The 25,847-nt window shown below is 33.6% G+C and overlaps 2 protein-coding genes across 4 annotated transcripts; one reads left to right on the top strand and one right to left on the bottom strand.

Moving 5' to 3' along the window:
- Positions 1 to 5,656: 5,656 nt before the first annotated feature.
- LOC143186642 (uncharacterized) lies at positions 5,657 to 9,618 on the bottom strand. 2 transcript variants are annotated; one of them, XM_076390350.1, is made up of 3 exons: positions 9,028 to 9,618; positions 7,221 to 7,863; positions 5,657 to 7,145 (listed from the first exon to the last, which is right to left on the bottom strand). In XM_076390350.1, exons 2-3 carry the CDS (start codon positions 7,229 to 7,231, stop codon positions 5,693 to 5,695), a joined length of 1,464 nt encoding a protein of 487 aa, XP_076246465.1. In that variant the 5' UTR covers positions 7,232 to 7,863; positions 9,028 to 9,618; the 3' UTR covers positions 5,657 to 5,692. The 2 variants fall into 2 exon arrangements, with proteins under 2 accessions (XP_076246465.1, XP_076246464.1); XM_076390349.1 differs by lacking the exon at positions 9,028 to 9,618 and having other exon boundaries at positions 7,221 to 8,699.
- On the top strand, positions 9,372 to 20,342 carry Mapmodulin (acidic leucine-rich nuclear phosphoprotein 32 mapmodulin). Of its 2 annotated transcripts, XM_076390351.1 has the most exons (9): positions 9,372 to 9,480; positions 9,558 to 9,797; positions 13,389 to 13,532; positions 13,674 to 13,793; positions 13,860 to 13,972; positions 14,136 to 14,242; positions 14,705 to 14,781; positions 16,905 to 16,995; positions 17,279 to 20,342. In XM_076390351.1, exons 2-9 carry the CDS (start codon positions 9,750 to 9,752, stop codon positions 17,332 to 17,334), a joined length of 756 nt encoding a protein of 251 aa, XP_076246466.1. In that variant the 5' UTR covers positions 9,372 to 9,480; positions 9,558 to 9,749; the 3' UTR covers positions 17,335 to 20,342. The 2 variants fall into 2 exon arrangements, with proteins under 2 accessions (XP_076246466.1, XP_076246467.1); XM_076390352.1 differs by lacking the exon at positions 9,372 to 9,480 and having other exon boundaries at positions 9,493 to 9,797.
- The last annotated feature ends 5,505 nt before the right edge of the window (positions 20,343 to 25,847 follow it).

Below are 25,847 nucleotides of genomic sequence, written 5' to 3'. Positions count from 1 at the left end.
TCTAGGAATCTGATTTTATTAACTTGCACCAACGTAGTACCTGTCTTGAACGTAACTTTATAAATTGGATATTTGGTGTTTAGGGGGAGTTCTGTGCATTGCAACGGTTCCAAACCAGCTTCTTTTATAGAATTGAGAATTCTAGCTGTTGAGAATTTTAAAAGTCCCTTGACTACCGCTGTGAGAACTTTCTCTGAGTCCAGGGAATAAGTATGAAATTCAACGTTTTCATCTGTACATGTCTTTTTGAACGAGTTGAAATCATGAGCATTTTGGAAATTTATCCTTAATTTAGAGTTACAGTTTTTGGCCGTGAAGTGTTTGCCGTATTTTTTTTCAAGAACGTCAATGAATTTTATGAAATTGATATTTCCGTGCACATAAATGGGCGGAGGCTTTTCAGCAGGTAGGCTTTGTTTATCAGCATTTGAATTGTTTACTTGAGAGCAACTTGTGGAGGGTGCAACAGATGGATTTGAGACCGGTGTGTCAAGCGGGGAATCATCAGAGTTGAAACAATCAGAAAAAATGCCAAATCTGTTGGCTATAGGAATATTGAATGAATCCATACCTGTGTTGAGTTTTATCGTATCTAGTGAGTTTGTTAACGAAAGTGACCTTTTATCCCTGGGTTTTATGATTGGGTAAGGGTCACCATCCTTCCTTGACTTTCTTTTATCTGGACCCCACGGTCCAAGCGACCCAGGCTTCGGGGGATCCAGGTTATGTTGAGGTTAGGTGGGGTTCAGGCAGTATTTATCACCAGCGACGAGTGAAATCTCGCCCAAAAGGCGGTCGGGACACTCGAAGTATTCACAGTTTACACACTAAACTGAAATTCAGTTTAAAAACAAACAAATTACACTTGTAATAACCGACAAGCACACTGAGACGCGAACACGTGGGCAACCGATGCTTCCGATTCCCAAAAATGTAACTTGTGTGTCCTGCTGCTTTCGCAGATCCTTATATACCCGCCAGTCAGAGTTCGCGCATGCGTAGTGTCTTACTTCTAATGGTGCACTTATTCTTCTAACCATGAATGTTTTAGATGAAAACGTACGAAATACATTATATTTATATTAAACTCAAATTAAAACCTATAATATATATAATAAAGTACAAAATTATGAATTAAGTATTTAAACTAATAGAATATACACTAATAAATAATAAGAAAATATTAATAGAAAGAGAGCGAGAGATCCAACATAAAGTGTGCATTTTATGTAGTCGCTCATTACGATTCCGTTCCGTTATCGTTGACAACGGCTGAAACGTTCGCTGTCTCTGGCCCCTCCGTGGCGCCTTATATTGTCGTGGTGTCGGGAATTATCTTGCGAGCTCTACGGTACCGCCTTGCGGCCGTGACGGTAACTAGCCGCCTCCCGTGGTGGAGAGTTCCCGAGTGGGGAGTTCAGAAGCGAGGAGTTCGCGTTGCACATGCTCTCTCCCTCTCTCTCCCCCTCTCTCCAACCCTCTCTCACGCCCCCCCCCCTCTCTCTCTCTCTCTCTCTCTCTCGAACAGCTGATACAGGTCGTTCACCCGATCAACTTTAACCACAATAATCGAAATGAGTCATACGTTCTTTTTGCCGTGTGTGTTATTAGTGCAATGGAATCTCCTACCGAGGACATTTTCGGTAGGTCACGTTAACCGCTAACGACACCCGCTAACCGACAACAGTTTTCGTGAACGAGACAAAGGCTCAATATAGCTCCACTTTTAAACAGCCTTTGATATTTTAAGGGGTGATAGGAGATCTAAGTTGAAGCGTAAAATGTGCTATAACATAGTACCCAGCTTGCATTAATTTTGGTATAGTAATGTCTTAAAATAATACATCCATATGCTAAACTAACAGTAGAGTATTCTGGTGGGCCACGGGCGACGAGCTCCTCGGCCATGGCCACCCGGGGATGGTGTAACCGCCGTGGACCTGCAGTAGCACCTCCAACTTCGATCCTGCCGATTCCCTTTCATTGCGCCATTGTACTGCGGAGCAACGATTCCGACATCTGCCGACCGGGAATCTCGACTACACCATCGAGCGGGGGCATCCGCCCTACCACCATAAGCGGGGAACAGCGGTTCCCCTCCGACCGACATCTCTAATGGGAGCAACGGCTCGTACGCTCATTCCAAGCGGAGGCATCCATCCTCTACCACACGTTCCGTCAGATCTAATAAAATTTATAGTACAATATAACCGCCTGGCTTCTCTCATTCACCTATCGACCCCGGCATCCGACTGAGTCGGCACCTCCTTCCCCGTCCCCCTGGTGACCACGTCTGACGTGGCCTCACACATGTGACAGAATGGAGATAAAGATATGAGAAGATCGCGAGCGCTGCATAGTGACTAATTAGTGCTTCGCACTTACACGGAGACACATCGGTCTGTCTTTCAGCACGCAGTCAACGAAGATACTCTCCACAGTACACTTCACTAAGCGCTGTTTGGTCACCAAACCGCTCGAAGACTCTGAGCTAATTACTACGTCACTGATATCTCTATTTCTCGCGATCTACGCTATTCGTTCTGTGTGAACAACACGTGCTGCTGCACGTGCACCAGACGAAGCAGATCGCCTTAAAGAGGGACAGTTTGTGGCAAACCCGTGTAATTTAGGAATCGGTAAAATTACCTTACTTCCCGACGGCTGTTATTCAGCTTTGGAGCATTAGAGACCACTTCTTGGTTGACAACTGGTTAGCGGTACACTTGCCAGATCCAGTCAGCGTGAGGTAGTTTTCTACTCTGTTGTACGAACTCTACTCCCGCGTCCAGCAGAAACCCCCAGATGATGCACACGTGTGAGATGGATACTAAATTGTAGGATCTAAATGAGATAAGCCGTCGTTATCAGCCACCGGAACTAGCTCCACTAGCAACCGTAGTTCTCCATGTTTGTAAAACTCAGCTCTCGCTGTGCTTCGTTCGAAACAATCCACTAGGGCAGAGCATTCGGCGTAGAGAAGAGGCCACCTCATTTCTGTACGCTCGCCAGCCGGACGATTCTTTACTGACAATGAGAACTGTCGGCAATACAGTCCACTACTCTACCTTGCGCTAAGCAGCGAGATATTGCGTCCCCCTCCTAATAGGCATGATTGTTCGCAGCCTGGAGCTGGGTGACACAAAAACAGCATGAGTTATTCGCTCAGCAATTGGTGCGGATCCACCTATTTTCTGTTCTAGACGTCAACGACGCTGATCAAAGGAGGCCGTACCACCCAGGTGGAGCTGACAAACGGGACCCTCCCCCCCTCACCAAGAACTTTAGGACTTTTCAAATAAACGTTTTTTCTTGTTAGAGCAGACAAAGAAAATTATTCGCGTACGTTTCTTTTGGCATCACCCACCTTTTCACCTAGTCTGGATCGACGCTAGATCTCCTTAAACAATTTTAACAAAGGCTATAGTATCTATTACACCTGATATAAGTTACGTATAGGTGACTATATAAACGTCGTTCATACGTATCTGTATATTATCCTTCATGTTAAAATAATTATTATTTGTAAGTACAATTAATGTTTTAGAATGAATAAAAGGTGCATGGCAGCAATTTAAATCGAAATGTAATTTATAAATACACTGCTCCGCGCGGGCTGTGTACATGCATATGTACTAAAAGGTCAAAGTGAGAAAAAATATCCTAATTCTGTATTCTTTCTGACATATGATACCTACAGAAAACCGTAGGGCTCGCGTTGTAAGGACCCTCTCAGTCGCTCGACGAGAGGACCCCCGCTCAGTTATGGGGTTTGTTGCGAGCCTTTTCGGGGGCCTGAAACTCGGCAGTTTTACGGAACAATACCATCACTATTGCTGGTAATCAGCTGTTCAAGACTAACCCAGTGGTCGACAGAGTGGGAACTGTTTATAGAAATCCCATTGAAGGACTTGAATTTATGAGGGTCTTAACACGTACTAAGGACCTTTCGAAATAAACATAATGTTTTCAAGCAACCGAATTTTCTAGATCAACGGATTTCTTCAATGTGTTTGTCTCACCGAGCTACTCTTCGTTCTTCTTCAGAGCATAGTGCTAATTTTTCATATATTCATTGTACGGATGTTGTGTTTCCGCAAGATTTTGCTAGTGCGATCAGTGATGCGTGCCTTGAAAGTATGGAAGAAAAACAAGTCTCTGGTGTTCATGATCTTATGATGTACTTTCCTCAGTTATCGATGAATTTTGGTTTTGTATTTTCTATGAAGTTCGGTGGATTTGTTTACTATTGAAACCATTCTTGAGTACCATTAGAAGTACGGTAATTTTATCATTGTTTCTGAGACTAACGAGCGCTATGCGTTCCTCCCTATTAATATTGTGCTGGAGTGATCTTATTTTGTGAAGGATAGTAAAATTTCCATGTAATATTATTACCTGCTCTGTTGGCAAATGGCTGTCTCAGTTTGACCAATGATCTCTTCAGTACGAATTTTGGAAGGAGCGTAGGGAAGGAGTGGTTTGGAAGGAGTAGTGGGAATAGGAAAAAAAGAAGCTTTAGTGAAGAACTCGATAGCGAGAATGACGTAGGGTTCATGAGATACGGACAACGCAGAATTTACAGATATGACAATGTGCTAGCGATATTCGGACTGTGTGTATAAAATGAAAGTTACGATTAGATACTATACGCTGGCATTTATAAAAAGATATTATTTTACTACTATTTTATATTGCGTAAAATGCTGGCCTATTACCTGCTACTACCGATGTGCCAGGTAACCGTACCTGGAATCGGGTATGGGTCTTAATTCGAAAACGATAACATTGAAGGTCGTCGCAAGACAGGAGTTAAAGTGTACCATGGGACAAAGGACAGTCATAACGGAAGAGTCGTTGAATATGGATCGTTTTTTTGCTAAGTCGGCTTTGATTAAATTCGTTTATGTATTTAATTTGTACTCACGTATCCATTAAACTCTTGATATTTAATTTTTTCCTCCAAAATTAAAAAATTAAGCGTTTATGAACTTTTTTCAGTTTCTTCGTGTGTAGAATCTACCCTTCAAAAATGTCCCATATTTTCTGATATACCTTTTTTCAGGGTATAAAGAATATACATACATGGTGATGTCCGATTTAATGTCGCCATTTTGCAATAATGATGTCTTAAAGTTAACATACCTATAAACTGACAATCAGAGGATTCTGTAATTTCACAGGTGCATTTAAGAGCAGAAATAGAACAAACAAATCTTAATCTATTTTTTGTTGTATCTCTTATAGTTTAACTTTTATAAAGCTTTAAAAATTCAAGATACGACAAAATGTATTCAGACGTTTTTACTCTATTTCTACCCTTCAAGGCATCTGTAAAATTATAAAATCCTCTGATTGTGAGTTTATATGTATATTAACTTCAAGGCATTATTTTTGCAAAATGAAATCAGATCGGTCAGTATATCATAGGACACTTTGTGTTCCCTATAATTGTTAGAATATTACCACATATTGTTTACACCCTGTATATAAAGAATTTTATGAAATTATATATAACTTTATGTGATATAGTTTTATGATTTTCTCCAATAAAGAATATTCAAAAAAGTTAACTTCCAAATCTCTGAAAAAAAGAATTCAGAATTCTACTCTACGAATCTTATATAGAAATAAATTTGTAGAACTCAAGTTTTTCTTGAAATTTTATTTATTGTAGAAAATTGAATAATTGTCATTGTTTATTTACAATAGTTTGCGACCCTAACCTATTAAAATTACTTTGCAAATATTTTCGACTTCGACGTTTTACAAACTGCGTCGATGCAGTTCTTATCTCAATATGGCAAACTGTCTTCGCGTTTTGTTTGAAATTACAACTATTTTGTTTCTTAAAACTAGTAACTTTATCTGAACAAACATACCCTCTTTTAAGACTATTACTATCATGTTTTATCGAAACATTCATCGAGGATCGAGTCTTTCTGGGTTGATAATCTGGCGTTGCTTGCATTTTTTCCAAAGCTGTTCGCAAAGGTAACAAACCAACGGCGAATGGAATTTCTCTGTCTTTATGCTCCAATGAATTCATTCGATTATTACTAAAATCCTCTGAAAAATCTGACATGTCTCCCCACAATGCTCGATTTATATTCTCCATCAAATTTTCTTTTGCAAATGTTTTAAATATAGAGTCCATTTCTATTGTTTCCGATACTTCATTTACTTTGATTATTTCTTCATCTCTGGCTTTATCAGAAATTGCAGCAGTAGTTTGATGATTCTTCTGAAGCAATTTTATGCTTGTAAGATTCTTCCCTCTATTCTTTTTACTTTTACGTTTGCCTTTGGTACAGAATTCTGTTTCATTCAATGAAGTAGATTTTCTAATGTCTCTTTCTTCACAAATAGTTTCGTCTTCCTGATTCAATCGCAAACTTCTTCGCAGAATTGGTTTTGAAATGGAGTTTGATCTCTCAGAACTTTCTTTCGAACTGTGTTCTTCACACCCAGCTCTCATTGACTGAAAATATTTAGATGCTGAAGACTGAGAATATTTTGAAGTCGAAGACTGAATATTTTCTGTACTTAAGCTTATTATATATTCAGCACTCTCCATATCCAATGAAGTCAAAAGCCTCAGTGGAATATCCTCAGCCAAAGGCTCTTCTGACAGATCAATACAATCAGTAGAAACTGGACTTCGCATTAATATACTGGTATCAATGTGTTTACTTTTATTTTTATTAGTTGCAGACTTGCGTCTCTTATGCGAGTAAACTTTGACACAGGACTGAACTCTATGAGGAATACTCAAGCTCTCGAAAGAATATTGTGCAAAGTCTTTTCTTTCAATTTCCTGACAACAAGATAAGGAATCTTCTTCGCAGTTGATTTCTGAAAGATCGCAACACTGTTCATATAAAATTGGCTTTGATATATTTGGAAGATCTTCGAAACCTGGAACTTCTAATCCATTCATAGATGCAAATGAATTGTGAGTCTCCTTTGTTTTAAAGGCAGTTGACAAGGAAAATGAATCTGTCTCTTCTGTATCAGCTTCAAAGTCCCCAGAAACCTTTTGAAAATCCTCTTTGTATAAAATCTGCCCCGATTCTTGTTGAGGAGCACCAATATTATCTTTCAAAGATTGGATTTTACTTAAATGCATATTGCAATAATTTATGCTACACAAAAAAAAGCAATTATAATAGTGTGTTAAATAATTTATACTAGAATTTTAAAAGAAATTATGAACTTACATAAACTTCATTCCTGCATTATTCAACAATAAAATTCGTAATTCTACACATTTTACGGTTTACTGAAGTACATGAAAAGCAAGCACAGGCTCCGAAAATTAGCCATTTTATGCTGACAAGAAATATAAGTGATCGACCCTAACCTACAAATATTCTTTTTCTTTTATATGTTAGTAATTTTGTATTTTCGGAAATGAACGCTAGAGGGATTAATATTATAACCACAGGAACCAATCAAAGTCGAGAAATAAAATTGTGGTTAGGCCAACGACACCATTTTTTTTTAATTCCATTGATTTAATTAGGTATAATAATAAAACGAAATAAAAATATATACATTCTATTAGACATTCTATTAGTTTCTGATAATTATTGTCTAATTTTTGATAATTTAAGTACCTGACTCTAACTTAATCCTAACCTAACCTACTCTTTATAAATACGACAAAATAGCTGAAATATAAACAATAATCAAAGTCGACTTGTAAATAATTTAAATAATTGATTCTAAGCATGCAGCAAGATCCCAGACGCAGGAAGTATATAGCTTTATCTCTTTTATCTCCGCTCAACCGCAATGCGCATGCGTTACGGAAGGATGAAAATATATAGGAAGTACATAGCTCCATCTGTTTTATGTTTCCTGAAGCGTAATGCGCATTCATCAGCAAGTTGACGAAAAAAGACAGAAATATATATATTTATAATCTGATGTTAGCTTCATTGACCTCTTATTGAAATTATACCCAATACTCCTTATAGTCTTATACATATATGGCAATTAACAATTAGCTTCAGATTGTTGACCTATGGTGTAGAGATCTAAAATCACTTACAGAAGCTATGATGTACAATCATGAAGGTAGCTACATAAACATGATTTGATGCAAGATTCATCGTTTAAAGTTTCCAGTCTACAATCTATATCAAAGATTGTGATGAAATTAAAGTGTGTGAAATTAAAGAAATTATTATTTTCATTCTTGTGAATATCATTAAAAGAGAACAATATTTGTCTCATGATTCTGTTATGACCTGCAAATTACTTTCATATTGTAAAAATTATAAACGAATTTTTATTACAAGCTTCCCAATATTCTTAGACCTTTTCACCTTATGGAGGCATAAAATCTGTATTTCAACAATATAGAATTCTTATGTATTCCTTAATAGCAAACAGTATATCTAATATTTGTTATTATGTAGTATATGTGTATATGTGCAAGCCAATTAGTATCTAATATTTCACTTTCTTTTCCTTACTTATTATGTTTAATTGCAGAGTATGCAAGCCACAGTTTTCTGTTAATTTAATCAAAAATGTATAGTTTATTCTTGCAATCCTCATCTACTACCAATATATAATAGCATTAGATGCAAAGAAATGTGGAATTCAATACTTCACACTTTGTTCAATATTCTAATTTGCAGGTTGTGGATTATAGGTATAAGCTAAGATTTTCTGTACATTCAATCAAAAATGTAGTTTGTCCTTGTGAGTCTCAATTACTATCAATATATAATAGCTGTCACTTAAATGAACAAAATATTATAATTTTTAATTTTTAATTGTAGTTCATACATGTTTACATGTAAAGTAAAGTTATGAAATGATACATATGTAATTATACCAATTATATTTTCACTATTCATGTCAGTATTTATATTACATTGTAATATTCTCTTTTATTATCACAATTTTTCCAAACTTGTGTAAGTATTTATAATTATATGTGTAAACAATAAACTTATTAAAACGATAAATATCTTCCTAATACGACTGTACGCACATTTCTTAAATACTTACTTGTGGCACAAGTTTCAATTATATTATTTGTTGATAAACTATTAGAAAATAATTGTTTAATATGACATTACTACAGAGGCTGTAATATTACACTTGAAATATTCTGCGTTTTCCACTGTCCTTCCTCTTTTACCTACTGGCTGATAAAAAGTGACAGAAACATATTTCTTTAGAGACTGGCAACACTGTGTCTCTATGGTGTAACAACCTGTGCATATACACATAATTCCACATTTTGACTATCAATAAAACCCTCGACAGTAAGAAATATCGATATCGATAGTGAGAAAATGGCTATTATCGAAAACCATCGATACTTTTTCTTCGTATCGATACTTCACCACCATCGCTATTCAGTAGTAGTAAGTACTTCTCTTGAGCAAAACTCTATGTCTTTAGTCTCCACCAACGTTGACTAGCGCAGCGCCAAGCCATCTCTCCATTCAGTCTGAAGTAAGCCTCATAACTCCGCATATTACTCCTCAGAATTCCCAATTCCCAGCATCTCCAACATCTCGAATTCTCCACAGCCAAAGGTTTCCCGCCTCGTGGTCCCTCGCCACTCGCCGCCAGAGAGCCTCGAACCGCCTCGAACCACCTCAAACCTCGCTGGTGGCTCCAACGTCGCCGTCGCAATCGGCTCGAAAGCTGCGTCGCTGGTTTCGTCGCGACGCAGGAAGGTGCAGTCCACCGTGCGCGAGGTGCAACCGACTCTGCCGGCCATGGAGAAGCGGATAGAGCTCGAGAAGCGGGGAAGAAGCCCCGGCGAAGTAAGTCAAATATGGTTCAACCTTCCTTTGCTATTTTCGGGATGGTTTAGTTATTGGCACACTCGGGGACGCTCGAGGACGCTAGAGAAGTCGGGTCTGGCGACCGCGTGGCTTCGCGATTTCTGTACTCGGGAGACAGGAGACATGGCGTGCTGGGCTTTCGGTGTTCAGAGTGTTTCTGTTTCTGTTTCTGATTCTAATTCTTACTTTTCTCTTCTTCTTCCGTTTCTTTTTCCTTTCCCTCTTCCTGCTCTTCTCCTTTTCCCGAGATCGAATTTTCGTTTCGATGGAGAGGTTTTGTTGTGCTTTCAGCGACCATTTTATGAGGAATATTGTTGCTTTAGAGAATTTCATTCTATCAGCAAAGTTGTTTTCGATTTCGAAATTTTCCTCTCTTTAGAAGATTTGCTTAGAAACTTTCCTCTCGTTAAAACCTTTTTTCTTGTTAAGAACGAAAAATTTAAAAGAAATTTATATGATTAGAAAGAGACAAAAATGTTTCGCAATTTTTCAAAATTCTTTAATTTTATGGTTTTTCAGAATACTTTAATTTCTCAATATTTTAGAATTTTTCGATTACTCAATTTTACAGAATTCTTCACAATTTTTCTCCTTTTTTAGAATTCTACAATTTCTCAGAATTCAGTTCTTCAAAATTCTTTAATTGTATCAGTATTAAAATGGGAATTGAGAAATTTCCTGTTTGGAAATTGTTTATCTCTAGCTCCTTAACCTTTTCCTAGTTTTTTTTCTAGGGTTCCAAATTGCGCGTTTAATATTTGGGGAATGCACAGGCCTGTGACGTTCACGGGCACTGTTTCTTATTCTTATTAAAACTTGTTTAATCGATGGAGACATTGCTTCTCCGATTTTTGTTCGATCTTTTCGTATATATTTCGATCTTTTGTTCATTTTTATTTGTATTTAAGAAATGAAGTTTGTTTTTTGAATTATTTAGTGCTTAATTTTTCATTTTTATTTATTTTTTTTAAATATTTTGTAAAACACTCGAATGTTTTGTATTATTTTCTAAATAACTAATTATTATAATAATTTCTAATTTAACTTATGGAGAACTCGACCATGCTGATTGTGTGCTAGTAATTATTTTTATAAATAAAAGTATCCTGTTTTTTATATATTTACACACACAGACACACGTACGCACACATATAAATTAAATAGACAAAAAATAATTAATAAGAAACGTTAATACAGCGTAAGTAACATAAATAAACACAATAAAATAAAAATACATATGATATACTTTTCTGGAAATGTTTATATACATTTATGCAAATTTTGAAAATAATTTGTGTCAAAATAAAACTTGTGTAAAGGTAGAAATAATTTTGAGTTCACATAATATTAAAAAATTAAAGAAAATATACACAAATAATATTTAAAAATATACAAAATGTAATAGGAAAGTAAAATGCAAGTTCTTTTATTATTAGTACTTGAAAAATAAATGAAATTTTTATATTTTATTTCCAAATTTCTACGACTGTATTTTTAAAATATAAAAACTGTGTGAAATCACATGAAAATCTATTTTTATTAATTAACTATTAAATATTTTTTCATTAAAGGAGTCTATTAATTATTAAATATTGTTTCATTCATACAAAAAAATAGTCTTTGTATTTATACATAAATGATGTATTTTAAAAAATTCTCGATAAAACTATTCATTTTAATATTTTAATTTCTTTCAATTATAGTTCAATTGTAGTATTCTAAAACATATGTAAATATTGCGTTCTATACGGATGGAGTGAGTACGGCACTGCTAAACGAATCGCAACGCCGGTGGTTGCCGCGACGCCCACGCAAAAATATATATTCCAAACAAAAATTAAAGATAAAGAATAGAAAGAAAAATAATGGAAGTCAAGTGATTTAATATGAACAGATTTAATAAAAAAATGTTTGTTCAACTTGTTATGTGAGAATATGAAAGCAATAATTTTAGATTCTTATTGCATTGATTAAGAAACTCTTATTGCATCGAATGCACGCGTGTCAGTTGGTGACAAAAAATGGACTCGTCCAAGATGGTTGCATACAGTGCCTCAAGAGATGTCTCGTGAAACGCATTACAGGCAACGCTTTTCATGAGACTTCTTGTGGAATTGGACTTAGAATACTTATTCGCAATAAGAAAAGTTAATGAAAAGTTATGAAAAAATCCGATATCTTTGTGAGAAGAAAAACAGTTTTTGTCTCCGGCAAGATTATGCTAAAGTTGATAGGATTCGAGTTAAAAATGATTGAAAAATTAATTTTGTAATTGAAGTGTTCTTGTGGAAAGTAACGTAAGTGTCAACATTTAAAAGTTTTGTTTTTAATTAAAAAGACTTTTTACATGCTACGTAGAAAATTTTTCAGTTTTGGCATTTGCTACTTTCCACAAAAACGATTCAATTGTATGTATTAAAAAAATGTATTCGTGAAAATTCTCAAAGGTTTATGAAAAGAAAATTAACAATTTCTGTTTCGTCGAATTTTTCTCTACAATCGATAGAATTCAAATTTAATATTATTGAAAAATCAGTTTTTCAATTAATTGTTTAAAGAAATTCAATTGCTAAAAAGTTCTGAAAAAATTCTCAGAACTTAGAAAAAAAGCAATGATTTTCCTCTTTTGGAATTTTTCACCGAAATCAATAGAATTCGAATAAATAATTCTTGAAAAATATTTTTTCTGCTTCGAATGAAGTCTCATGTAATGCATTAAATCCAATGTTTTTCGCGAGACTTCTCTTGGGATTGAAGAGTCGCGTGCCGCAGTCGATACTTTATCGCTTGTCGGCTTTTTCGATGCTTCAAAACAAGACGCCTCGTGCACTCTACCATCATTCCTACTGTCATTCCCCCTACTATCTATCTCTCACTCTCCTCTTTCTCTTTCCTTTTTCTCCCCTCTCTGTTCGCCTTTCTCTTTCTCCGATCAATAAAATAGCCCATATCCCGCGAAAGCTTATCGTTTTAATTTCGTTTAAGTTTCAAAGACTATTTTTCTCTACTTTTTTCCCTTAGTTTTTACCATGTATATAGTTTTCACTGTCGTTTTGTTTTTTTTTATGATTAAAATTTGACTAAATTTGAAATCTTAGTTTATTTATATTAATATATAGATACTTGTTTATGTAATTATTAATTTGTATACTATATGATTGTCTATACAATTATAAACAATTATAGTTTTAATTTTTTCACTCTATTTTCTCAATTTTCACAGTTTCTTTTGTAATTCAATGATTTCTGTGAAAAGTAGCGAAAGTGTCAAAATTGAAAAATTTTGATTAACAATTTGCGATACAAGTAAATAGAATTCCTATTCATTTTTACTATTATTATTAATTATTATTAGAATTCTTTAATTGGGTACTTAACACATTCATGATGGGACATTTTCAAGATTTCTTCTCCTTCGTTCTCCTTTGCCTCATGATGTTTTAAGACATTGGATGGTTCAGCCCACTTGATATCCTATAACATTATCAGTATTGAACGTGTTCAAATATTCAAAAATTTCAGGTTTAAACGAAACTTGCATTATTTACATATTTACATATTTGTTTTCAGATCAAAGAACTTGTTCTTGACAATTGTCGGAGTACACACATTGTAGGCTTGACAGATGAGTTTGTAACTTTAGAATCGTTAAGTCTCATTAACGTGGGCCTTACAAGCCTAAAAGGATTTCCAAAATTATCCAGTCTCAAAAAGGTGAGTGAGAAAGTAGATAATAAAAATTAAAAAAAAAAAAAAAAAAGGAAATGCAAAATTAAATTAAATTGAGTTAAATCTAAAAAGTTTTTGCTTTATTTTCTATTTTACATCAAAATTAATAGTTTGTTTTCTGTATAGTTGGAACTAAGTGACAACAGAATTTCTGGTGGTTTAAATCTGCTCCAGTCGAGTCCCAAATTGACTCACCTCAATCTTAGTGGAAATAAGATCAAAGATCTCGATACACTTCAACCTTTAGTAAGTTTTGATATATCGATAGAAAGAATTATTTCCTGTATTCATTCACGTACTTTTCATTTTTAGAAAGAATTCAAGAATTTAAAGAACTTGGACCTCTTTAACAATGAAGTGACAAATGTGGACAATTATAGAGAGAAAGTTTTTAGTCTGATTCCCAGTCTTCGATATCTTGATGGGTATGTCATTTGCAACTACATAATTCAAAAGTGATTGTTATTGTAAAAAACTGAACGTCTTATTTCTTATTATTCTTATTAGTCTTTTATCCACTTTTAAGATATTGTGCCTTTATAATGCACATTTTATAGTGGATTATAATTATTTTCTGTGTTACAATAGTTATGATATCGATGATTGCGAAGTGGACGACAGCGAAGGAGAAGATGATGAAGTGAATGGAAACGAAGATGGAGATGGAGACGCTAATGAAGAAGATAGTGAAGAAGGTTTGTTCCAAGTAACAATGGGTTATAATTCTTTAAATCGCAAGTAAAATAAAGATTTACATAAAAGTGAATTGAAACTTTTTGAAAGAAACATTTAATTCTAAAATGAAACTAAGTCATAAATAAAATTAATTTTTGTGTCAAAGTAAGTAGAAACTTTTTGAAAGAAACGTTTTAATCGAAGATGGACTCGGATCACAATTGGAATGAATTTTTGCGTAAAGTTGAGAGAGTGAAATAAGATTTCTCGCTTGAATACACACGGATGTTCTAAAGTTTTGGATTTTTAAGATTGCAGTTTTCAAGGGAAAAAAAAACATTTTACACAGTTTGTGACAACTTTTCTTACAAAAATAGCTAAATTTCTCCAAAAAATTGTCATTGCACACTTATTCTTCTTATAAAATTTTTGCAGATTTCTGCGAATTTCTGAATTCTAATTGTAAATATAAAATTACATAGTTTCAGACGAAGAAGACGATGAAGATTACGAAGAAAGTGGCGTAGGCTTAGCAGTCGTATACAAAGATGGTCTAGAGGTGGGTCAATTGAAATGTATATAATGTCTATTTCAACTTGAATATACAGGTTATCTCATTTAAATTAACATAACGAAATATTACCTAGGAAACTAATTTAAAAAAGATAAGCTGGAACACACGTTCAATGATTTTTACAGGGGATTAAAATGACACTATTAATTTTTTAATGTATAAGCGTTTTAAAGGTCATTTCAAGGTCAATTTTTATTTTTAATATAGAAATCTATACTTTTTAATTCGGAATCGTTTTCTATGTAAAAATACGAACAACTTTTACCTGAAACATGTTTATGTACGGTCTTTATTTTTAAGATATTAGAGATTTATGTTATAGAATATTTTGTAATCCAATTCGGATACCCTACCACCTCTTAAAATATTTCAATGTATATTTGTTACACCCTATGTATATTTTCTTTCTATTTCTAACTCCTATAGTCTACATTTCTTTCTTTTTTCAGTCTTTTCTCTCATTCCTTCTTGTCCTAGTAATTCTCTTTTTTGTATTGCCTCTCTTCCGATTTGTTTGCACTTGTAGATTAAATGTTTCAAAGACCCCTCTTCTTCTCTACATAATTCACATTTTCTCTTTTCCTCCTCGAATCAATATTTATCTCTCCTCTCATTTCCACATCTTAACCTTGCACTTAGACGCCGGTTTGCTTTGCTTCTACTCCTTTTTAAATAACTAAGTATTTCTGTTGTCATATATTGTTTATATTTCTTATTCCGTCTTGCCTCACTTATTTTACTGTATTGCCATTTTTGCTATACCTCTATATCTCTAGTGACTAGAACTTGTAATACTTTTATGTCCCCCTGTTTTGCCCCATTTATACCTTTCTAACTATATCCATATCAATTTAAGTATCTTTCTCTATTTTTCACCCTTATTGTTAATCACTACACCCCCCACTCCTTTTCTTTATACATTCGTTCAATACTTCGTTGCTTATACTTTTTGATGTTTTTCCTTCAAAGTTCATGGCTCTTTTGCCTCTCCTAATCCGTATTGTAACGCTTTGTCGCCTACATATGTTAATATCCATATTTTTTCTTTTCTTATGCCTATTTCCTTCTTGTTGCTTTCTCATTACCTCCTCCAATTCTACAATGTATATTATGTATAATGTTCTCTTTGTATATTATGGATTGAGTAGATATACAGGGTGTTTCTAAATAGGTGGGACATTTTTGAAGGATATATTCCAGATACGAAGACAATTAAAAAGTTAATGTGCATATGAGTCCGAAAACATCTAGTTTTTTAGTTATACATTGTTTTGTGTTATGTGAAATGCAGACCTAGAATCCCTAAAAAATAAAGAAACATGGGACACTTTTGGAGAATAGGTTGTTTTAGGCACAAAAACGGTGATAGAAATTCAAATGCACATACGTCCGGAAATGCATAGTCTTTTAGTTACACGATATTTAATATTGTCTAAAACGCTCACCCATTACTTGTCTACGCGGTGTGCTATCTCTTTAAGGTCTACTACTACTAGGTCCAGAGATACTCCGGCTTTTTAAATGAAGGACACACGGTCACGAATTTTAAAGAAAGTGTCACATCGTACGCAATATAAAATAGCATATAATTAGAAAGCTAAACGTTTCCAGACATATGTACACATGAATTTTTTTCATTGTCTTCATTTTTAGAATCTACTCTCCAGAAATAACCCACATGTTTAGAAATACTGTATATTATCCCTTCCTATTCTGAACTCAGCCTGGGTATCCGGTAGTCTCTGTTTTTACTCTAAGTCAAGTTTCAGTCCGTGGTTAAATACTACTGCGTTATAATTTGTACCTTGTTATCAATAATTTTGTAGTTGCTACTCGAAATACCTCAAAACATACAGGGCATACAAAGAAATGTTTCAAATAGAAACTATTAGTATCTTTAGGTAGAATAGGATTCCAAGATAAAGGATGTTTTTGTTTTAAAAAAAGTTGACTTCGAGAATACCTACGCATTGAAAAGTTAATAATGTCACTTTAATTTTCATTAATTAGTTGTTTAAAAAATGTTGTATCTACTTAATTGGGACACCCTGTATGTTTAATATATTCAATCTAATGCGAAGACATATTTTGATATCGATTTGATTTAGGATGACAGTGATAAAGATGATTTCCTGTGTGACGAAGAAGAAGAAGAAGATGATGATGATGGCGAAGATGATGAACAAGACGAAGAAGAAGGTAAATATATATTTAAAGGTATCAAACTGACTAACTCCATAAAACAGAAAGTAGAGAAAAGTGACAATACTCGTATCACCTATGCAGTAGAAAAATCTGTCGCGAATTATTTAGAATTTTGTAATTCTGTTAGATAAATTGTTTAGTTAGTGAAAAATTGATTGGTCGCATATGTACTTTGCGGATAAAAAAGGAACTTTTGTAAACGCTGGAGTTGATGAATTTGCCCTCTGTTCAATTATTATTATTATATGTATATATACACATATATGTATATTCGTAGAGTCTTCTCCTCCGAAAAAGAGGAAACACGAAGAAGGAGGAGAATCAGGGAACTAGAAGAACGAAAAAAATTTCTGATAAAAGTAAGAAGAATAATCGAGAAGCCAAGTGAAGACCTGGGAATCAAACAAACCGACCGACCAATGACAGACTCTGCAGTTAGTTCTGTGAATTTATCAGTAAATCATATTGACTGACAAAAATTGTCTGTGGAGAAGAGAAATGAAGAAGAAGAAAAAGAAGAATGATAAATAAGACAAAAGAGAAAGAAGGATAACGATGGCATGAAAAAGGACTGCATTCCAGCTGGGCCCAGCGCGTTTTAGTTATCTAACGATATTTTATATAGAGTATATAATTAATTAGAATATTAGAGGTGTTGCATAGAGTGGATCCGATATCGAGAGAGTTTGGAGTTTGAAGGAGTTCGAGTGAGTTTGATAGAGTTGGAGGGAGTTAAGGCAGTGGCGCAGTTTTACACTTTGAGGAGCATATTTGTCTGTTAGCTCCTGTCAGCCAAAGGCTGGCCACGCTGGGATGCAGTCGTCGTTGATTAGTACTTTTTCTGTCTCGAAAGATGGCTCGTGGAATGTATTAGAAACAGTGCTTTTTGGGAGACTTCTCTTGGGACTCGAACAGTAGTATTATTCTTGTTTCGGAAAGATAGCTCTTGAAACATTAAAAGCAGTGCTTTCCAGGGGGCTTTTTCCGGAAGTCGAATAGTACCCATCTTACTTACTGTTTTTGTCTCGAAAGATGGCTCGTGAAATGGATTAGAATCAATGCTTTTTAGGAGACTTTGCCTGAAACTCGAACGGTAGTTATTAGTATTGTTGGAGTTTTGGAACGAAGTCTCATGGAATGCATTAGAAGCGATGCTTTTCAAGAGACTTCTTCTGGGGCACGAGGAGTACTAAGGTTACATAAATAAGTTACATTTTAAATACATTATTATTGTACTATGAGTAAGTCTAGAGTACACGAGGAACAACTTTTGTACAGGTTTACATACAGTGAGATGCACTAAGCCCCTGTGATTTTTGAGACAGAAAATAAAGAATAATCTAAGATAAAAATATTGCTCGGATATAATGGGCTGATATTGCAATTTGCATGAAAATCGAACTACACGGAGTATCTTATTTTTAATTTTGACGCAACGAAATATCTCAATATAAGGAAATAATTTTCAGTTTGATTTTTATCGAGATTAAATAAAATTTGTAAAAGATAGAAATTGTTTATTTTTTTCTTATGAAGCTTTAGGAATTCTTTTAGAATTTTTTTATCTACTTAAGTAACAATAAACGACGTAGTATTTATCAATGTAAAACACGTATGAAAAATACTGAAAAGATTTTCAAAGCTTCATAAGAAGAAGGTAAACAATTTTTGCCTTTTACAATATTTCTCCAAAATTGATAGAGTTAAAATCAAAAAAAAAAAAAAAAATTAAAAAATTAATTTTATAATTATTTCTTCAGACAAAATGAGTTAATAGAAGATTAACAAAAAATTCAAAGCATTAAAGACATTAATTTCTCTTGCAACTTTGATCTACAATCGACAGAATTTAAGTTAAACATTATTTCATTGCCTTAATTTAAATAAAACGCTATATCTAACACCATCGTTATACAAATTGTAAGAAAAAAACTTAACGATATGAGAAAGGACATTTTACAAAATTTCTAAGTTTTAAGTTCTAGATGTTGGCACATAAATTATTCTAAAACATTTTTCAATATTTTTACTATCATTATGTCACCTACAGTTACAATTTTTGTCAATTAGATTTTAAATAAATATTAGTAAAATATTTTTTCACGATATTTAATTCCGCTACTAAAACTTGAAGCATTTGAAGAACATAACTGTAAACATAAAATCAAAACAAAACAAAAATAATGGTAATTGCCTTTGATTTCTGTCTCCAAAGTTACCTAGCGCTGACATCTCTTGATGACTAAAGTGCGAAGTTAATTGGTAATAAATATCAATATTAATTAATAACTAAAGGAAGGAAATTCTAAGTTAAGAAGAAGATAAAGTAAAATTTACACCTGCGCTTTCAGCTGTTTTAAATTATATTTGAGAATAAAAAGAAAGAAAAAAGTGTTGGAGAAAAAGGAGGGAAAAATAGGTAAAAAAACAGGAAATTTGAAGCATTAAAAAATTTAACAATTGAGAACTTCATAACTTCAAACCTCGAATCAGACAAAATAGTTAATATGGTGAGACTAGCAAAATTACTGGACGGACTACCAATTAACTATAATATGATAGTGAGAGTGGAGTGTAAGAGAGTGGCGAGTGAGAGTGCAAGAGAGGATCGATTTTATAATTAAAAAAAAAAACTTAGAAAATCGAGGAAATCTGGTGTCTCGTCACCAGTTAGGTTTATGGCCTTATCCAATTTTTCCAAGACTAAAGCAAATTTATATTAGTTACTATATAAAACGTGTACAGGTCCAAAATCTCTAATAAAATAAAAGAAAATTTTCCAATCTCTGCAATTCGTAATTGCGGCTCGTGCGGATTCTCGGTGGCAAAAAATTGGCAAAAGAAAGTTTAAAAATAGAAAAATGAAAGAACACCGATTTTACGAAATAGAAAAATATTAATTTTCCAAAAGAAAATGTCCGAAAGAGAAAAACAAAACGGATAAAAATCTCAAAATAAATTGAAATGTATATTGAACGTATTAAGATTAATTTTGAATTTCCACTTATATAATATATAAATATACTTTATTTAAAAATTCATATAAACAAAGATCAAGTTTAAACTTTCTTTTGTCTGCCACAGTAATTCAAATTTAATTATAAATAATTATAAATAAAAGGATTGAACATTCCGCGCGACACTTGAAGTTTTGTCAATTGCAACTTTGGATGATGTGTAATTTTGTGTAAGGGAATCTATCGTCTATTGTCAGATATGTATTGTCAGTCTGTTCCGTTGTTGAAATGGATTTTTAAACCTGACGTTTGTTTATTTCGAGCAATCCTCATCGGGGAATAAGAAGAAATAATTTATTAATAAAACCATTTACAAATCAAAAACATCGTGTGTTCGATTATTATTATTATTCAAATACTATTTTCTGTCACAGTGTGACTCATTTTCAGGCCGATTGATATTTTTGCCTTTAATAAATAAATTAGAGGAAAATAACTGTGTTACATAGTGTATATAGTATTCAGCAGTTAGCAGTTGTAGCAGCCTTAGCTAATTTTGGAATCTAGTCATTGTAGGATCTATGATGATGTTTGAAGCACTTTTTAAAGCGTGCGCCAATAACGGTACATACGATGTAGTCAAACTAGATGTAGACTTGAAAATCTATCTGTTTTGATTTTCTGTGTTTAGGTAAATGATGCATTTCTTATTAGAAGTGAACGTAAAAAATTTCATTACTGAAATGTATGTCTCTCGAATTCCTAATTTTTTAATTCCATTCAAAACTTCGTAATTTCTGAATTTTGTTTGAAATTCCGAGTTTCTAAAAATGTAAACTGTCACAGATCCACATTTTTAAACTTTCAATATATATTACAAATTTTAGACTCAATTTAAATTTCTAAATTCAATTTGAAATTAAAAAAAAATTCGCATTCCCGACACCGGACAAGTAGTTTAGTACAAGAACAACATTTTTCCAGAACTCAGCATTTATTTTCGAGATGGAGAAAAAGAGAGAGATACTAGAAAAAAATTTGTTGCTGTTAATAAGATTTATTTACCAATGTTATTTTTTCATAATGCATCTATCAAAACTCGACAAAATAAATTTTCTGTAACTTCAATGCCTTTTGAGATGTGGTACATCATACATCCGCATCTCTCTTCCCTCTAAACCAAATTTTTTGAAACTTTAATAACATGAGTGTCCCATGTACACAAGCTAACTTACCAAATTTCGTGAACTTTCGATAATCCAGTCTTAAGATATAAAGCAAAATACGCGCACACACAATTAGTCATTTTTTTGTTATTTTTTAATTCGAAGGGTGTTCAAAATGCCGGGAAATGAGAAATTGAAAACCTGGGTTAGGAGTTGGAGGGGGATTAAAATTTGACTGATAACAATATTTTTCCCTTTGTTATATCATATGGATATTCTTCCGAATGTCACTCGTGGTCAATCCACATGAAATTTGGAGGGGCAGATGGATTCAAAATATAAAATTTTAGCTTCGGGTATTTATTAGTTTCCGAGATATAAATGAAAAACTGGACTCACAAAAGCTTATGCCTTAAGGATTATAATGATCGTTGTGGTTCAAATCCGCGGAATGCATACTAACATATAAAACATCCTACAGGTGGTCTAATACCCTATGTATATATGATCAGTGGAAGTGCACTGAAGGATTAAAAATATGATAAATGCAAAGAAGGTTTTATTAGCATCGAATGTAGTTACATCGAACCACAGCTAGCTCAATACACCCAACTTCTGTGTAACAGTTGTCAAGTGTGAAATAAATATGAACATATATTTAAAATTTGTAATATTGAAGAGTATATTATATCCGGATTTTTGCAACGCATAAATAATCATTGGCTAGAAAACGGGAGACGACAGTTGGTTATATGGGTAAAAAATAATAGTTTTGCTGTAAAAGAGCAATCGTTCGAGGGGATTTTAGCATCATTATCACATGATCTTATTGTATTATGAAAACGTCAAACAAGAGGTTTAAATTACCTACATAATGCTGCGCCTTCAGCTAAGGTAGGACGATTTCTACCAGTTTCTACTATCATCTCTCCAAGGAGACAGTAACGCCGCTAGGAAATATGCTGGGGCGCTTTAGGGTGAAAGTACCAACTGTGTCAAGTTTTTATAGGACATTTCATAATGACTTAAAAATATTAGAAAAAATTAAAATTTAAACTAGCATTTTAAAATTACGTAAAAAGAATTTAAAAAAATGTATTACATACAACAATACAATAATCGTAGTGAAGTCTTTTCATTAGAAAAATATATTCATTTTTATAAGAATACAAGTAGTAGTTATTTTCGAAACTTTCGTACAATGCGTAGATACATTTTATATTTTAAACAACTTTCGTACAATACAAATGTGTTATACATTTTATTCAGTTTTATGAAAATACAATCAGTACTTATTTTATAAATTTTTGTACAATATATACATATTATGTACATTTTATAGAAGTATGCATTTTATACACATTTTGTATATTATAGTAATTTTATTCCATAATAGTTTTGAATTAAATATCAACGCTTACAACGCTTTTTACATATACATACAATTATATTTTTAGATTTTACGTTTCCGCGAAAAACGTTTCTGTAATTTTTCCTCTGTCAGATTATAAATATTCACGTTCATATCAGTTAAAGCAACTCGCATTAAGTTTAGTAAATGTTAAATGGTTTAAGAAGGCGCATTTGGACGATTTAATATATTTCATTATAGAAAATGCACTTTCGCATCTGTATGTGGACCCAAAAATAGATATAATTTTCATAGCTACTTTTTTGAGGCGTGGAAATTCTTCGGAACCTAATTTTCTAAATAACCATTCCATTAAGCAGCTTAAATATTGCAGTTAAGGGTGCTCGCGCAAAGTGTGTAATCCTAATTGTACATCTACCGAAGATGGATCACTGAATAATTCAAGGTTTTTTTTTAGAAATTAATTGTCTGTAAATCTAATTTGGAATTGATCATAATTTAAATCTTCAAGGACAGATATGAAAATAATAAAGTTCGCTGCGGGAAATTCATCTTTGATTTCTTTGCAGTTTTGAAAGTTTTTTAAGGTGTTGATTTGTAATTGATTTGTAATTGATTTGTAAAATCTTGCAGTGTTTTGCGAAAATTTTAAATATAATTAATATATTCTATAAGGTTCAGTTTTTTCGTTTGCAATAACGAGTTTAAAATATTTAAATGATGAATGATATCTGTAAAAAATGCTAATTCAGCGAGAAAGTTAACATCTTCAAACTTTTTTTCAAATTCTGTTCTATGTTTACTAAAATGTTCTATTAAGAAAAGTGGTATTTCCTTTCTTATTGCAAAAAATCGTTTTAAGCATTTCCCAGCACTCAACCACCTAACATCGCAATGCAAAGGAAGATCAGGAAGGGGAGAGCGAGTTACTTCCACCTCTTATTAAATTAGTAATTCTTACAATTACCGTCATAGCATTCATTAATTTTAACGATTTTGCAGATAAAGCTTCCTGGTAGATAATGTAATGAATGAACAAGTAGCAGAGACCCTCTTTTTTCATAAGTCCCCATAAGTCGCTTATACAGGGTGCCCCAAACAAAGTGCGGCAGCCGAGGCAACGCGAAAGTCGGGAAACAGATGTACCGCGAAAAGTATCTGAACCGTCTGCCACATTTCAGGGCCAAATTGTTTTTAAACGTAGGAATGCAAAGTAATCCACGACCGTAAGATTTTTAATTTGGTGCGTTCGCCAAGTACTCCTTTAATGAAGTGATCAGTATTGATGACCGCGGAGTGTTATAAACGTAAGGTGTACTTCTGTGGCGCCGTATACCTGCAATCAGCAGGTCCTACGCTACCACTGTTTTATCCCTCAAGGACTGTGATCGGCAGCGTGACCCAGTGGATCAAGTGTTCAAGCAGCAGGTGAATTTTTCTCCGAATGGGTGAGTTTCAACGATGACAATTGCATGTCTACTTATTTACTTATTCAGAAATTTTTGGCCATTTTTTGGTTTAGTGTGCCATAATTAAAGAGATAAAAATCACTGGTTACGTAGTTTTTACGGATTACATTTTGCAACATATGGCATTTACGGGTTATGTAATGAACGAACAAGCAGCAGAGACCCTCCTTCTTCATAAGTCCCCATGGGCCGCTTATATATCTAGTCATTGCTTTAGCTCAGTCAATTGTAAGAGCAGTTAATTTGTCAAATCCGATATATTCGTTGAAAATATTTTTTAACAAATTGAAAATGTCAACCCTGTTCGTAATGCGATATAACGGCTCTATTTCAAGCATTTTTTCGTACACAGAAAAATCAGGAAGCACGCATCGAACAAATATAATCAATTCGCTTGTATCTGTTCGATCAGTGCTTTCGTCTAAACAAATTGAAAAGAATGTACATGTTTGCAACAAATACTTTAATTTTCGTTTCAGATACTCAGCTATATCCCCTACTCTTCTATTTACCGACTTTTTTGAAAACGAAACGTTTTTAAACGTTTTTTTCAGTTGCTCTCTTTTCATTACAGTACCCTGCCATTAAAATGGAGCATTTTTTATTCGTTCCCCGTCAACGATGTAACATTTATCGCGAGCTTATTCTAAAGAAACTACATACGAAGCGGCAATTGTTTCGTGGTTAACACAATTAATAATACTTTCGGCTGCGATATCTGAATCAGTTGAGGACGATGAAGAGTTTTGTGACGCCGTGCATAAGCTTCTTGATAAACTGAACTCCACTAACTCCGTGAGTAACGCTAGAACAGGTGTAAGTGCAAAATTTTCTAATGGACTGGAATTATTTAATTTCAAGAATGTTGAACCACAAACACTGCGAGAATCCGATGATGACAAGTTCCTCGATGGCTCTGACGGTTTTGTTGAAAACATCGGTTCGATGAAGGCTTGTTTATCCCCTGGATTTTCAGTGTTAAGTAATTTACGTTCCAACAACTGAAACAACTGAATTCGCGTTTCTTCTTTGAATTGTTCCGAATATTCAGAATGATGTTTTTCATAGTGGCGCACAGCATTGCGGTATTCACGTTGTTTTTGGAGTTGCAATATTGGCTTGCAAAACAAACATTTTAATTTCCCATCCTTTTGGGTAAAAAAGCTAATTATTTCCTAATTTTACAAATTAGGATTCTTTTCTTGGTCCATGATTAATTGACCAATTATAAAATCTGAAAATAAAAAATGATACATGAAATGAATGGTAACATGAAATAAATTTAAAAAACAACAATAAATTTATACTATTAAAATTGTATAATTACGTGTCGTTCTGTTTTTTTCTCAGAAAAACTCAAGTTAGAAATCAAACTATAAAGTATAAAGGAATGTGTATCACTCTTATGATTAGATAGGAGAATGCAACGTAAAAATAATTAAACACTGCTTACTTTTAAAAGTTTTTGTGAGTTGATAATGATGGTATCCAAATCTTCCACGCGTGAACTGTAGCTGGACTCCATAAGAAAATACATTTACATCTTGCTTCAAAACGAGCGATTACTGAATTTTTTAATGTATTGTCTACGACTGCGCGTGCGAAAATTCCAGTTTTCTAGATTTGGACCTGTACTTATAGGACTCCTCAATCATAGAAGGTTGAGAAAGGGATGCAAATGACGTTTCCCTGTGAGCCTCACCTGCACGAGTAAGACTACGTGATTTCAGATGTTTTGCTGATCGGAGACCAAAACAACCCACGCACAACACCGTTATTCATACGGTCACTCTTACTAATATTCGGACACCCTTTAAAAACAGAATAACTTTTTTAAAATTAGTTCAAACGATTTGAAGTTTTTTAAAAAATTAGGGAAATT

The sequence above is a fragment of the Calliopsis andreniformis genome, unplaced genomic scaffold (assembly GCF_051401765.1).
Source record: "Calliopsis andreniformis isolate RMS-2024a unplaced genomic scaffold, iyCalAndr_principal scaffold0022, whole genome shotgun sequence".
NCBI classification, from domain to species: Eukaryota; Metazoa; Arthropoda; class Insecta; order Hymenoptera; family Andrenidae; genus Calliopsis; species Calliopsis andreniformis.
This window is presented reverse-complemented; position numbering and strand designations above follow the sequence as displayed.